This window comes from Pavona decussata, unplaced genomic scaffold (assembly GCF_977016875.1).
Source record: "Pavona decussata unplaced genomic scaffold, jaPavDecu1.1 SCAFFOLD_416, whole genome shotgun sequence".
Lineage (NCBI taxonomy): Eukaryota > Metazoa > Cnidaria > Anthozoa > Scleractinia > Agariciidae > Pavona > Pavona decussata.
Window position 1 is genome coordinate 400,001 of NW_028145778.1, and position 15,380 is coordinate 415,380.

Sequence of the window (15,380 nt, forward strand, 5' to 3'; positions counted from 1 at the left end):
AAAAATGGAAACAAATTAACAGAAACGGTCAAAATCAGACCCGGGGTTTAACAAAGACGGATATGTAACCGAGTATTCAGTGTTGAGTCAGGGAGGAAGCGAAATGGGGGGGGGGCTGGGGGGGTAATTAAAATCAAAGAAAGAAAACTAAAAAACAGAACGACAAACAAACATGGATTTGGTGATCAATAAGAATAATTACACGAAATCTAACGAAAATAGGTTTTAAGGTTCAATTTGTTGTTGTTCAGTGAACTACGGAATCCAACACACTGAACCTGAAGAGCATTTTCAGTAGAAAACTTACCAGAATAAAATCCAAGGCTCAATTTGTATTTAATCCTCTCGCTTGACACAGCAAAGAAGTCGTAGTCAGCGTAAGCAGCATTTCCTTTCGTATCTTCCAGGTCCACGCGAAGTCTGCTCTTTGCTTTTGTAAGACGATTAATCTTGTCCAGTCCGAGCCAAAACTCGCCATTCAGGTTACCGAAGGCGCGTTTGTAGTCATTCCATCCACGGCTGAAATCAACTGAGCTCTGGAACAAAGTCCACCCTCCACGGGCTGTTTTCTGATCACAGAACACATCAAAGGCACCTGAACCATTAGGGTACGGATCTTGCAAACGCCACTGACCGTTTGGCCAGATATATAGCTCAGCGCGGGTTTTCTTAACTGTAGAAGAACTCAACATACCAGAAGAGCTCAACTTTGCAATAGTTTTCATTTGCGCTGGATTTCTAGCGCCCAAAACCAAAACTAAATTTTTATGACACCAAAATCTCATCGATGTTAAGAAAAATATATTGAGTCGACATTTCACTAAACAGAAGACTATTGCATGCAGCAATTTGACTAGTTTGGGGCAAACGAAAAAAATGCTGGCTTCAGCGGCAATTGGCTGAATGCCCGTTGATACATGTTTACATTACTCCCCACTGGCCAGCGTGTTCACAGTTGAGAGAGGTTTTCGCCTCTACAGAAAGAAGACAAGTCAGTTCGATCGTACCCACCCGATTTAGAGTTCTTTGCAGTCAAAGAGTCGATATTTTTCTGCATATCTTCCAGGCGGTTCTCTATTCTCAGAAGCTGAGCTTTGATGTCTTTGCCTGGTACTGAGCAGTAGTTGTTGAAGTGCACATTGTGGCACTTCGTCGACGCAGCCGAACTCGAACGCGATTGGTTGGAGTGTGGCGTGACTTGGTTTCGCGTTAAGTTGTTCACACTTGCCACATGTGCTGCGTGAAATAGCAGACTGCAACAAAATATTACCTTGATGCAAATCATTTCTGAATGAAACTAGTGAGATCAACGCAATCGCTTAGCTGTATGTTTGAACAAGTACCCCGGAACCACTGTTTATGGGAAGGTCTTTTGATATATGCAATCTTGAGTCAGTGAGACAAGGGGTTTTTTCGTGTTTAGCTATTCTATTTTTGGAAACAATAAGTGTCAATTTGGCTTCCGGTAGTTGTTAACATATAAATAAAAAAACAATTTCGTCGCGAGAATCCCGAGACTTTTGTATCGTTTTAAAATTTTAATAAAACTATCGAAAAGACTATCTTGAAGCCATCCATGACTTTGGCCCACATGAATCACTCACAACTTACATCATACATAATGGTGCATGACTCGCCGTGAAAGTATTTGCATGTGATAAACACCCCATTACAGTTACAATTCAGTCGTGTAAGGCACAATCTAATAAAACAGAATAAAATAAACATCGACGCAACATCCCTGTCGTTAGCACAGGGACAAACTAATTATTTTTCTCCCTTGCGAATTAAATATTAAAACACAAAGGGTCGGTTATTAAAAGACAGTTTAGACGATGTTCAACAAAAACCACGTTCTAAGCCATTTTCAATTTTGCCAACAATCGTATCTAAACATTGTCTACTGCCCACGGCAACAAGAAGGCTTGCATCCCAGACTAAAAAAATATTTATCTACTTAAAATAAACCACTTTTTTGATGTGTTACACTCTGTTTGATTTATTTTATAAGAATATCGAGGCTGAAATTTGCGAAATTGTAAGAATATGTTAAGAATAAGCCCGAGGCTGAGATTTTGAAAAGGATATATTTGTGTGTTGAAAATCTGGAATACAATACAATTATATGTTTTTAACTTAACGGTATAAAATTATTCCTTTCTCTAAACGGCAAACTAGGCAACAAAACGAAAAACCTGCACTAGGTATAGCCAAATGTTCAATGCTAATGACAGTTCGATGAACGGTACATGTAATACATATGTACAGTATACAGCACAAAAGACATGAACTAAACCGCAAAAAGTATCATGATAAATTCTTTTTTTAATATTGATACCCCTCTAAAACGGAAATGTGATAAGCTATTAGTCAAGGATAGAACAAGAATATTATTAGCCTTAAATCGGCAGAAAAAAAAAAGAATATTCAGCCTGGGCCGGAAAAACAACAATCTTATAATAAAGATAAAAAATAAAAAAAAGAGTGTGCGATTATATATTTTTAACTAAACCGTATAAAATTCTTCCTTTCTCAAAACGGCAAAACTAGCCAATAAAATGATAAAAACCTGCACTAGCCAAATGTTCGATGCAAAGAAAAGCGATGGAGCAAGGGCACAATGTAACATATTAAATACACTCTAAATAAAAACGGAAATGTCATACGCTGCCTCTAAGAATATTCACAAGAATATTTTCTGGCTAACATCGGCAGAAAAATAAGGATATTCAGCCTGGACTGGAAAAACAATGTACTTATACAATAAAAATAAAAATAATAACAATAACAATAACAATAACAATAATAATAATAATAATAATAATAATAATAATAATAATAATAATAATAATAATAAAAAGGGGTGTAGAACTGGGACCATTCCAAATGTGGTTCCATATTTTGAGTCTGTGCATAGAATCCTAACAAGTGACCCGTCCGAGTTCAAATGAAAGCCAGCGAGCAGTACTTTCCTGTGGTGCTGTTTATTATGCTGTACAAGGTGGCGTTAACCTTTTGACTCTGTGGATGAAACCCAAGTGTGACCATTCAAATGGAAGCTATTGACCATTACTTTCCTGTGGTTCTGTTTATCATGATGCCACAAGTTAGTTCTGACTTTTAGTTTGTGACCATTTTGCCGTGTAGGATTGTTCCAACTTTTGAGTCTGTGGACGAAATCGTGACGTGTGCCTTGCCTGTCCATTTATGTACAAGGTGGCTCAAACGCTGGAGTCGTGGACGAAATCCGTAACTGGGACACTTCTATAAGAAACCTATTAAGGAAATTTCCCGTTAGACTGCTATTTATTTTGTCGGCATACAAGCTGGTTCACACCTTGGCAGTTTGTAGCTGAACTCCTAACGTGCGGCCATTCAAGTTGAAGCTACTGAGCAGTACTTTCCTGTGGTACTGTTAATTATGCTGTACAAGCTGTTCACGAGAAATCCTATCATCTGACCATTCAAATGAAAGCCACACTTTCCTGCAGTGTCATTTATAATGCTGAACAAAAACGTCCTAATGTGAAATCCTAAATCCTAAGTGTGTCCTTTTTAAAGAAAACTTTTGAGCGACATCTTTTTAAGCAGAACGTTCCTGCAGTGCTACTAATTATCTGTACATGCGTGAATCTAATTCTGGAGTTTGTCAAGGAAATGAATGCTATTTAGCATATCTTTCCAACCCTTCTGGCTTTCCCATGAAGTACACTGTACAAGGCAGTTCCAACTTTCAAATCTGAGCGAAATCCTTAAGCGTTACTATTCAAATGAAAGCTTTGGAGTAGTATTTTCCTGTGGCGATTTCAATATGCTGTATAAGGTTGTTTTATTTTTGTATCTGTGGATGAAATTCTACTACAGTATGACCATTCAAATGAAAGCTACCAAGCAGTTCTTTCCAGTGGTGCTGTCTATGATGCCGTCCATGTGTTTATAATCTCACTTTGGGGTCTGTTGATAAAATCCTATACTGTGACAGTTCAAATGAGAGCAGTTCTTTCCTGTAATTCTGTTTGTTATAGTATAAAAGATGGTTGTAACATTTGAGTCTGTGCATGAAATCCCAAAATAATTATTGTAAGGAAGTGCAATAGAAATGACGACTTCCTTGTAATTGGGATTCCACTTCTAGGATGGGAGTTGGTTTTCTATTTCTGTTTTCTGTCATAATCATAACACTTAACGATCATTAAAGGTTGTTGATTAACACTGAAACAGTAATGGACTAATTAATACTTAATTAAAGTGTCTGGGTGTTTAGCATGCGTATTGATACTGTAACATTCTACCAGCAGTAGGCAATCAGAAATGCAGAGCCTGAGGGAATAAAGAAATAAGAAATTAAAGTAACAAGGTTTGATACCTAGGACCTTTAAGAACATGTATCTGATATTTTCATGACAGTTTACAGCTGTAAATTTTTGGGAAACTTAGGTTTTTACGCAAAACATCCTGGTGATCAGGGTTTGCTTTCTAGCTACTTTTTCCACACAACAATATGATTCATAAAAATGAAGGTGTGCTCAAAAGGGTTTCTCACTATTATTGTGTATGTGAGATGACGAAAGATTATCATGTAAGCAACACTGGGCAGTTCTTTAAGACCAATTGTAACATCACGGTTCCACAACAAGACCCTCTAAATATGAACTTTTATGAATTATCTGAAAAACTGCCTTTTTGAAAGCTTGCTACAATTTTTAATTCCTCTCGCTGTATGACAAAAAGCTATTCACAGGAACTTATGTTTTATTTTCAATTCGTGATGTTACATCACATTTTTAAAACTGATGTGTTGCACATGCAACTTTTCATAGAAATATGGATTCATTAAGGGTGCATTTTGTAGGGAAAATCAGAATCTGGATTTTTGATCCAAGATCACTCAGATCACGGTGCATCAAAGGAACCGATGAATCCTTACCCAGAGTGGATTCGTCTGTTTCTTTGATCCACCATGATCTGAATGATCTTGGATCAATAATCCGGATTCTGATTTTCCCAAAGAAACACACCCTAAGTTCATGCATGCATCTTAACTACGGCATGTGTACATCACTACATGTAAGGTTATGCATACACGGCTAAAAACTCTTTCAAGCCTCCTTATGGTCTATCCAGGATAGTTCTGCAGTTAAGAAAAAACATATAAAATGATGGTTCAGGCTAGACTGCGAGCAGTCTCTTTATTCTCCTTAGTTTTGTAGCACATGATGGATCTTGCGAGTGGTGAAGCTGCAAGCCACTCGTTCCCTTTTCTAATTAGCATAATTTCACCGTCACTTTGCACATGTGATCTGAGGAAAGAATACGACTGCTCACAGTCTAGGTTAAGGCAGTTTTACCACTTCCTTTCTACTTTCAATTGTTGAAACATTCAAAAACTCATAAAAACATAACTCTTTTAAATGACGGGCTTCAAGTATTGCTATTTTGCTAATTTCATCACGTTCTATTATTTGTGGTATTCTTTAAGTTGCTGCCCATGATTCAGTAAAGAATGGGTTACAATAACGTGATGTTCAAGTTGGCTAGGGTATATCTCCAATGCAGCTACATGTAAGGTTAAATAAAATAATAGATTCAATATCCATATTTGTCTAAATAGTTCCTAATTGTCTCCCTCAGCTGTCTGCCATCTTCATCCACTGCTGACCAGTCATTAGAATCATCATCATTGATATCTATTTCATCCTGAATGACTGCAGGCTCAATAGGAGCGTCATCACCCAAGTCAATGCACAAGTTATGCAAAACACAGCAAGCAATAACAGTGGTGGGGACCCTGAAAGTATCCTCCTTTAATGTTTCCTGAAGGCAACGCCAACGGCCCCTCAACAGGCCAAATGATTGGACGATCTTTTCCCTTGCAGAGCTGAGGGCTTCGTTGAAGGTGCTCTGACTAGAGGTAATATTTGGTGCCTGCACATAGGGTTTCATCAGCCAGGGTCTTAAATCAAAGTAGGAATTTCCAACAAGAAGTGGTCTCACTGCCGCATCTTCGATCACTCGATCTGGTGCATTCAAGACAACACCACTTTGGATGTCACGCTGTAGCGCACTGTCACGCAACATCTGTGCATGACCAACAGAACCTGGGCACCCCGCACTTACGTGAATAAATTTGCAGTTGCTGTCAGCTACACCTAAAACCAAAACGCTGTAAAAGTTTTTCTTTCCCAAGAAATCGTACTTATTTTGTTTCGGCGCGATGATTTTAATGTGAGTTGAATCCAGGGCACCCGCCACGTGAGGAAACAGGGAAATGTGTTCAAATTCCGCGATAACTTTTTGCACTTCCTCTTTGCTTTTAGGAAACTTGATGTAATTTGCCGCTTTCCGTCTCAAAATGTCGCAGAATTCATTCTTCACGACATTTGCCGTAGATTTGGGAAGCCCAAAACCGATACCACACGCCGTGTAGCAGCTTCCAGTAGCGAGTCGATTCAAAGCGACAGCAACTCTCTTCTCGAGGGAAACAGATGGTCGCATGTTTGTATCCTGCCGGGAGAGTTCAGACCGAACTATATCGCAAATCTTGAAAAAAGTTTTCTTAGAGACATGAAAGTTCTGGTGCCACGTCTCTTCTGGGAGATTTCCAGCGATTAATTCCTCGAACATGTATTGATCCCTTTGTAAAACCCAAATTCGCTTTGGTGGTCCTTCAGGAACAGGAGGGATTTTTGTCTTTCGCTTTTCCTGCTCGGTGTAAGCGACTAAAGCCATCAGTGTTCGAAGCCTGCGTTTCTTGAGTGTACGGAATCTTCTTATTAGCTTTGCTTGGTTGTTTGAAGCGCTTGTAGCTTGCATGGAAGCTAGCGCATTCAGAAAGAACTGGGCTGCATTCGCGTTCACAATACTCGGATCCATTTGATATCTTCACCAGCTTTACGATCCTATCTTCTCTATACCCCAGCAAACGAAAACTGTCTCGATACAACACCGAAGAAGTCTTACTACGGCCGATTCAAAAAGCCGAAGTTCTCCTCGGTTCTTACGTGAATTCAAAGTGAAACGAGCGTAAAATTCGAATCTAGACGCGGTGTTTTCGCCGTTTGAAGTAAATCTACACCTGGTTTAGAATTGCTAATTCTTTACCTATTGTGTGTGAGCCAATCAGCGTACAAGCAGTGACAAGCTTATTTCACTTTGGCGTCTTAGATTTGACTGGTATCCATTACACTTGTGTTCAAACATGGTAAAGCGGAGAGCAGTTCGCTTTCAAACCTGGAAAACTTCAGGTAAGGAAGCTTTTTGAGACTATCTGTTTCCGGAGAAGACTGTATTAATTTTGTTGGCGCACTAAACAAGCGCAAATGTAGTTGCCCGATAGCTGCAACTGGATCCAAACACAGTATTTTATGCAGGTCTACCTACATTCGATTCACATGGATTGAAGTAGTGGTCGTTTTCGCTGTGAACATGTCTAATGCACAAGGTGTTTCATCCAGGCTTGAAAAAATTCGCGATTTTAGCCGAACGCAGGGTTTCTTTATTTCAAAACCTATTCTTGGAAAGGTATTTAGATTCCAAATTGAAGATAGAGACTGAGAACAGTCTTCGTTTGATTCAGTTCACATTAGCAACAATGACCTGATAATTTATGCGGTTACTATTGCAAAATATGGCAGCTGCTGGCCACAACATAGCTTTGTTTTCACGCTGTTTTCAAGTTTCTTTTGTTCTGTGGTCTTCCAAAAACTTATTCATATCGACGAAGGCCAGAACCGTATTTTAAAATGTGTTCACACATGCATGTAATTGAATAACCACATACACAAGTATACTTAATGAATTATGATTCAATTAACTTAATTTGCTTCCCATCTTTGTTTGAATAAATTATTGCTCATGCAAAAGGAGCACTCATTTGGAGGATACAAAACTTCCTTACACGCAAATCGGGGTAAATTCAGGTTATTTGAGCGTGAACTAAACTTCAAAAATAACAAAGTGAAATTCCAGCAGCCGCGTGACACTTCCCCATTGCATTATGGGTTTTCTCCGTGCTTTCGAGGTCCGCTTTTCAGTCATCCATATTCGCCTAACTATTAAATTGTCCATGAAAACAGACTCCCGATCCGGATAAGCGCATTAAATTGCCCTTCAATGACTGTCTTGGACAAGAAAGCCTTTTCACAATCGCAGCAGACCGTTATGTCTTGATATACAGTGCAGTTTTCTTGCTAGACGCTTCGGTTCACTTCCTACATTGTTCCAAATGATCGCAGAGTTCTCGACTTTCACCTCTGGAGAAGCTTCTTACTTTCGGAGATGTTTCTTAGAGTAATTCCAGTGGATGTTTAGAGCGGTTTCCAATTGAGTGTCGTAAAACCAAAACCAAAGGAATTACTCTGGCCAATCACGACAGATGCAAACAGCGCAATGAACCAATCAGAATTCAAAGCAAATACATGTAACCGGCGCCAAACGCGGGAAAACACGTGCGAGCGAGGCACGATTGGTTTTGGTTTTACATCTGGTTTTACATCTGGTTGAGAAAGTGGCGCGAGTTTTATCAACCAATCACAGAGCGAAGTGAAGCAAAACCAAAGCAAAAACGTAATTACTTTAGTTAGAGTAATTGCTTTGGTTTTTGGTTTTACGACAATCAATTGGAAACCACTCTAATGAGAAGAGGCAGGAAAGAAAAGAGGCGCTAAAGGAGGATAAAGGGAAAGCAAATTTTTAATCGTCGACTATCGCTGGCGATCAAATGTATACCAACCTAAAGACTAATTAATTTTATTTTGATTGCAGTCAGTTCGCGTCGTCAGTACTGTCGTCCTCGGGATCCGATAAAAACGGGCCAAGCCAACAGCTTCTCTTCCGCTCGGAAATGCTTCCACGTGATAGAAGCGCAGTAGTGTCACCAAAGGTCACTTCTCCAACATCTCCTCTTCAGGTATCAGAATCGAGATTCAGTGCTTTCTCAAGTCTCTCATCCGAAGGACGAACCTTTGTGCCAAGTGGACACTCTACTTCAAGTACCGATTCATTCATATCACCAATGCCCCTAAAGCCGGGCCGCTCCCCAAACTGGTCCGATGCAGAGACGCGGTTTCTGATCACCCTTTGGGGAGAGCAGTACCAGAATATCAGCCAGCAGAGGAACGCGAAAGCATGGGACATAGTGGCGCGTTTGTTGAATCAGAAGCTGGCGCAGTGTGGATTTGAAACGTTCCGTACGGGCCAACAGTGCAAGGGACGCATGAAGAGCATAGTTTTCGATTACAAGACAGCAAAAAAGCGAATCAGCGAGACTGGAGAGGATGACAGAACCTGCGATTACTTCGATGAAATCGATGAAGTGCTCGGGAAGGCGCATGGAGGTAGTTCTGCTGAGATTATTGATCCAAGTACAGCGGCCAATCAGGACAGTGACAGGGGAATGGCAGCTAGCGGTGATAACGAAGACAACAATGCAAGCGATGAGATCGTTGTCGTGAATATCCCAACAAGTTCAGCGCTCAACGTAGACACGACGACTGGCCTAGGCGTTGCAGGTGTTGAAAGTAACCCGACCGTGAATGAGGAGACGGAGTCACCTCAGAGGAAAGAACCTCCAAAGAAGAGGAAGAAAAAGATGCCTGCGGATGAAGAAGACATCTCCACGCTTCGGTTTCTCAAGAGTTACATGGAGGAAAGCGATCGACGAGATCGAGAATTCTTGCTTCAAATGACGCAGATGGATCGCGAAAGGGAGGAGAGAAACTACGAACGGACAGTGAAGCTGATGATGGAGATGGCTAAAGTGTTCAAAACCAGCACTGCTTGCACTCATGATAACCCCAGGGGGAGTAGTGTTGGTATAGTCCCTCCCACCCACAGTGGAGATGGGCGTTTTACCTCTGGCGTCAGCATGAATGATAACAGCGTGGCCCCCTCGCGTGGAGGAGAGAACAGTGGGACACTATCGCACAGGGATCCCAGGCAGAGGGCAAGTGAGGGAAATGGGACTCAAGACAAGAAGAGCCAACCACTGCAGTTTCTCAAAGATTACATGGAGGAGAGTGATCGGAAGGACAGAGAATTCTTACTGCAGATGACAAGGATGGACCGAGAGAGAGAAGAAAGGAGCTGTGAACAAACTATGAGACTCATGATGGAAGTAGCCAAGGTATTCAGGGGCGGAAGTTGATCATTCAGATTTAAAGAACCTATATTCAGTCAATAGAGGAAGTTGCTATTGTCTTCGGCTGTTGCTCAGTATAGACTAACAACAAACACATACCTTTCAACGAACTAATGAATTCTCAACTGAAGGTAAACTTTCCCATGCGAGGGAAAGCACGTGAACGCAATCGCAAAACGAACTTTAAAGACATATTTTAATTACATTTGAAAACTGCTCTGTTAACTTTCTTTTGTATTATTAGTGGTTCAAGTAGTTCGACTATAGAAGGGAGACTATTTGTTTCCCCAAGTATGCCGTTTTACAAATACAAATAAGACGGAACAAATAAGACGGAATCGTTATGTATTACATGTAAGTCCAAGATCGTTATTTCCAAAACGATTTAACAGTAGAAACTCTCTGGATGTTAGATCAACTAGCCACATACACGTTTAGAAAATTTGAGTATTATAATGATGAACTCTTTGAGAAAAATGATTCATATCGCTATAAATTTTGCTTTTATTTTTTGTACAGTACAACTACTCAAAGCGACCACCACCACTTCCATGTCTGTTGCCAGATTAAACTGGGCTGCGCGTAAATTCTAGAATACGACCGGTAAATATCACCCAAGCTTTATCGCTTTCAAACGGATTAAGTTCCTTGATTTCAGAGGGAATCCTGTGGTTATTGTGCGGTGCGGTGTGGTCGACTGAAACTGCAATTATATGAATCTAAATTGCAATTATATACAAAAGCGAATATTTCATGTTCACTCGAAATCAGAAGTCTACAGATCCGCGTACAATGGACGATATGATATGTGATAAAAAATTGACTGAAATAGCTTTGGCTAAATCACTAACAAAAAAGAGTAACTTACCAACGTTTCCGGGGAAAAGCCCTTATAAAATCCTTACCCAGCCTGGACATGGCTCATATAATCTTAGCTATTTGCACTTCCAAGCACACCGTACGTAAATTATGTGGAATTGTATTAAGTATAGAATGGGGAGAGTTTCCTCGACCGGCAGCCACGCACATTTGTTGTCGGCACCATAATCTACGGAAACAAACAAATTCGCAGGAAAAAGTTCTGTAAATTTTTAGACTTCTCGAGAGCAAAGGAACTGCCCATGTCAGAATTTTGTGGGGGACAGTAACAGTAGTGATTTGCGTTTCGAAGTTCGACATGAAAGCCGTTGCCGGGTTCTAGTCGTGTGGTGATCGCGGTTTTCGTGATTTTCTTTCTGTAGACAGGAAATTTTGCTGAAAATTCTCTCTCTACTTAGGTGCACAAATCAAGGCGGATAAATGCCATGTATTGTAGTATTGTTTCACGCGAGCGGTGAACCCGCGAGTTTCGTCATTCAAGAGCTCAATGACGTTTGGAGCGTTAGTCCTTCATCAGTGCAAATAGGTTACCCTTCGTCAGATTCGCTCTGACAAAGAGCTAACGCTCGAGACGTCAGCTCTCACATGTCTTACGATGACCAAATGACCTCATCAACTCAATTGATAAAATAAAACCAAATATTCATCTCAGATAGTTGGGCCGGCCAACGGCTAAAATCAGAAAGTAAATTTAACCACAGTTCTGACCGAAAACGTACAAATTCCACTGATTGAACAAGGCCAAAGGTCTATTGTAACGATCACAACAGACGTACGTAACGATTAGCAGGATTGAGGTCAGAATATAACACACTGATGTTAAATAATGTTGTTGTAGTTGTAGTTGTTTTTGTTGTTGGGTTAATTTTTAGTGACACAGTAATTAAGTCATTAACTACTGACAAAGTTTAAACTTTTTTCCATGTCGTATTGAGATGGAATTGCCTAATACACGGCGAAAAGCGATTCTTTTCAGCGAAAAATGTACAACGAAAGGTTTAAGAAAGCCACGGCCATTTGCTAGTTGCCTTAAGCTTCTTTATGAAAGCGAGACCTAGTTCAGAACCATTCACGTAAAAGCGTAATAAAAGGTCACCATTACATGAAAGGCTGTGCACCAAGCCTCGGCTTGATTAAGGGCTGCACCTTGGAAATGACCTAATCAGGCGTATCAGAAAACTCGGGCCTGAGTACCAGCCTGCCTTGCGGTACCGAATTCTCATCTGTAGAAGAGCACCCTTCAAATGGGTCTCTTTAAGTACTAGGGGAATGAACATATCAAAAGAGAAAACTGTTAAATAGCCGGAAAATAAAACCTTTCTGTACAGGTCTATCATAAGATTTATTGTACAATGTGGCTTTCAAAACAATACACGTACCTTACCAAAGAGTCGTGTTTATAAGACCACTAGCTTGCTTTAATATAACAAGTGCTTTTAGATTCTCGGAAAAGCGTTGACGGGAGGTTTAACCGACACTACTCGTTTCCAGGCACGCCCTATATGACTTAAGCCATTCCGGTTTACCTAAACAATACAGCGAACAAGAACTAAGGTTATGGTGAAGTTTGAGTCTGAGTCTAAAATCTTACAATTTCAAGGCCACAATAGTGGACGATCTTGTTCTTTTCATTCTTCCTCGGCCCATTCCGGACAGTGAAGGCAGCCTTGGCACCTGCATGCTGGTAGCTCTAGAATTGCGCGCGTATTTTAATCGTAGCTGCTGATCCATAAGAGATTCACCAAGAAGTCGAGGTGAAAGCCCTGCAATTGGGTCGGTCTCGCTTGGGTGCAAACTCGAACGCCGGGAGTCAAACTCGGAGCCAAAGTCCGTATTGGAAGCTTGAGGCTGCGGCGGCATGTATTTGCGGACGGGAAGACCATGTCTGAAGGACGGCGAATTCTGCTCTGCGTAAAGAGTCATTAGTTGCTGCACTGATGTTCTGCTCGAGGCCGTGTACTTACTGGTCTCATTTTCTCGTACTTCTGCTTCCTGTGCAGTAACTGGTCTTGAGGTGCATTTTCCGGCGCTTCTAAATGCGTCTATTTCTGATGTATCAGTCATTGTTTCTGATGAATATGGCCGTTGCAGTAAAAAAGAGTCTTGCTTTTTTGATTTAGATCTTCTCGACAAAAGAATTTGTTGTTCTTCTGCGCCATTCTTTTCATCTTTTAGTTCTAATGATTCGTACTTTTGTACGTCAGACCGACCTTTGTCCTTCGCAAACAGAAACTCAAAAATGTCGTCTTCTGTCAACTCAGCAAATTGAACAAAACTTTCTCTTGTTTGCTTTTTTCCCTGTGAAGGGTCAAACAAAGGTAACGACGACGAGCTTGCAAGGAACCCATTACAGCCATTTTGAAGGCTTTTCAAATACTTGAGCACACTCGACACTGAAGAACCAACTTGTTTGATGAGAAGTTGAGCGCAAAGTTTATCGCCGCGTAAAAACGCCGCGATAAGGGGCTGCATACCGGCGTTGTTAGATTTGTTAAGCTCAATTGCTCTAGCAGTGCCTTTTAAAACTCCGACCATCATTTTCACAATAAGAAAATTTCCGGACATGACTGAGAGAAGGAGTGTGCTGTTTCCTTCTTTGTCGATGACGTCGATTTGAAGATCAATACACCGCGGATCGTTCAGTAGAAACCGGACAACTTCGGTTCTTCCCTTAAAACAAGCCCATGCGAGAACAGTGCGCCCAAAACTGTCTTTTTTGTTTAGGTCTACATCTGCGGCAATCAGTGCTTTTAGGATCTTAATCCTCATTCGACTGTCTTGAAGAAAGCAGCAGTGGATTAAGGCAGTTTGGCCATTTTCATCGACTTCGTCGACATTTATCCCGACTTTTATAAACATTTTAACTTGTGCAATTCTTCCCCCTTTCACTGCATTAATAAGCAACATTTTCTGGGCGAAGTGTCCACTATCGAGATTTAGCAGCTTGGAAACACTTCAAAGGAAGTTATTTTGCGATCGTTGACGAATTATCTTCAGTCAAGAATCAATTGCAGCCTCTTGTGTTTTGTTGTACTTGAAAGAATGCCAGTGTTTATAATAGTCCTATCTTGGATTACCGGCTTCTGTCAACTCAAGACGAATAGCTTTCAGCCTTTTGTTTTTCAAAACAATTAGTTTGATTGATGCGCTTATTATTAAAAATTCAGTTTTCATATACACTTTGATTATTTCAAGTACAATAACTTGCCGATTATGTTATGTTAATTATCGGATCTTTTTTTCAAAGAGCTGATTTACTATCACACAACTTGTATTGAGTAGTGTAGCTATCGCGTGCCATTTATTTATGCTATTAAGCCTACAGCACGAATTATTCCGTCCGTCGCAGTTTTTACCGGGAGCCGATAATCTCTCCGTTACACACAACTTTTGGATATAACTTTCATGAAATGCGCGCCACAAAGAATTTCATAAACACGCTTTAACTCTTGTCGCCGCTTGTGCGCTCTCAAAGAATTCGAAAATGTCACTGAAATGTCAATTTTACTTCGATTCCTGTTTTTCCTTCTGGTTGTAGCATAAAAGAAGAAAAATGCTGAAATGGAATTTAAAACGGCTAACGAATAGTGCCCAGTCTGCAAAGGATATTCGTTACGCCGAGTAACTAAACCGTCTCCGTCGTCGTTTTAACCTTTACACTCCTTGGCTCAGGTTGAAAACAAAAATGGCCAAAATTGTACTTTGACAAATTTTATATTAATTAAACTTTTTGTTAATATAAAATTTGTTTCGGTTTTCTTCCACTGATGCGCTTATCAAATTATGCTGTACTTTTTTGTGAGGGATAACCGCGAAGATCGGTCAACCGTTATAAACAAAAGCAAACCAAGAATTTAACCAACAACAATCAACTTACATAAGTCTTATATACAATTAAGTGAAAGATTCTTTCAAGTTGAGAAAATCAGGTTAAAGGAGCCATGCCAACGACTCTCAGTCTAAAAAGAATTATAGTAAATATCTTTAATTCTTTTATCACTTTCGACAGTGTTTTGATCCGGTTAAAAATGAACTATGTACGGAGATGATAACATGGAGTTCAACGGGAACTTGCGGGTCCTTGAATAGTTGCCAGGTAAGATTAGAACAAATTAAAAAACTTAACTTTTAATTTCTTTTTCGGCTGGATGTTAATTAGTTTCTGTCACAGCATATTGGCTTGATCCATTCTTCAAAGGAGAACCTTTTTGCGGTAATTGATCCGTCTTGAATGCACATCCTTTTGTCGGCGTTGAAACGTTAGCTGGTCAATTGACATTTGTCCATAACATTTCACACCTACAGAGAAATTAGTCTTATTACACTATTAGTACAAAAATACTTGCCCCGTTCAACGTTACAC

General features: G+C 40.2%; 3 protein-coding genes across 4 annotated transcripts in view; 1 reads left to right on the forward strand and 2 right to left on the reverse strand.

Annotated features, from left to right (window-relative positions):
• LOC146450906 (microfibril-associated glycoprotein 4-like) overlaps positions 1 to 1,340 on the reverse strand; it is a 1,975-nt gene extending 635 nt beyond the window's left edge. Inside the window, exons 1-2 of the mRNA XM_085099799.1 lie at positions 1,008 to 1,340; positions 308 to 684 (exon numbers count right to left, since the gene is read on the reverse strand). Coding sequence (XP_084955925.1) covers positions 308 to 684; positions 1,008 to 1,285 — 655 coding nt within the window. The 5' untranslated portion in view covers positions 1,286 to 1,340. The remainder of the gene's footprint in view (positions 1 to 307; positions 685 to 1,007) is intronic.
• Positions 1,341 to 7,092: 5,752 nt separating this feature from the next.
• Positions 7,093 to 11,838, forward strand: LOC146450907 (uncharacterized). 2 transcript variants are annotated; one of them, XR_014860174.1, is made up of 3 exons: positions 7,093 to 7,244; positions 8,764 to 11,308; positions 11,340 to 11,838. XR_014860174.1 is itself a non-coding variant. In XM_085099792.1 (2 exons), exon 2 carries the CDS (start codon positions 8,843 to 8,845, stop codon positions 10,142 to 10,144), a length of 1,302 nt encoding a protein of 433 aa, XP_084955918.1. In that variant the 5' UTR covers positions 7,093 to 7,244; positions 8,764 to 8,842; the 3' UTR covers positions 10,145 to 11,838. The 2 variants fall into 2 exon arrangements, 1 of the variants encoding a protein (XP_084955918.1); XM_085099792.1 differs by having other exon boundaries at positions 8,764 to 11,838.
• Positions 11,839 to 12,334: 496 nt separating this feature from the next.
• Positions 12,335 to 14,025, reverse strand: LOC146450908 (uncharacterized). The gene has a single exon (XM_085099791.1). It carries the CDS (start codon positions 13,922 to 13,924, stop codon positions 12,605 to 12,607), a length of 1,320 nt encoding a protein of 439 aa, XP_084955917.1. The 5' UTR covers positions 13,925 to 14,025; the 3' UTR covers positions 12,335 to 12,604.
• Positions 14,026 to 15,380: the final 1,355 nt, after the last annotated feature.

Coding starts and splice junctions, on each gene's coding strand:
- LOC146450907 (XM_085099792.1), top strand. CDS start 8,843: ATGCTTCCACGTGATAGAAGCGCAGTAGTGTCACCAAAGGTCACTTCT.
- LOC146450908 (XM_085099791.1), bottom strand. CDS start 13,924: ATGTTGCTTATTAATGCAGTGAAAGGGGGAAGAATTGCACAAGTTAAA.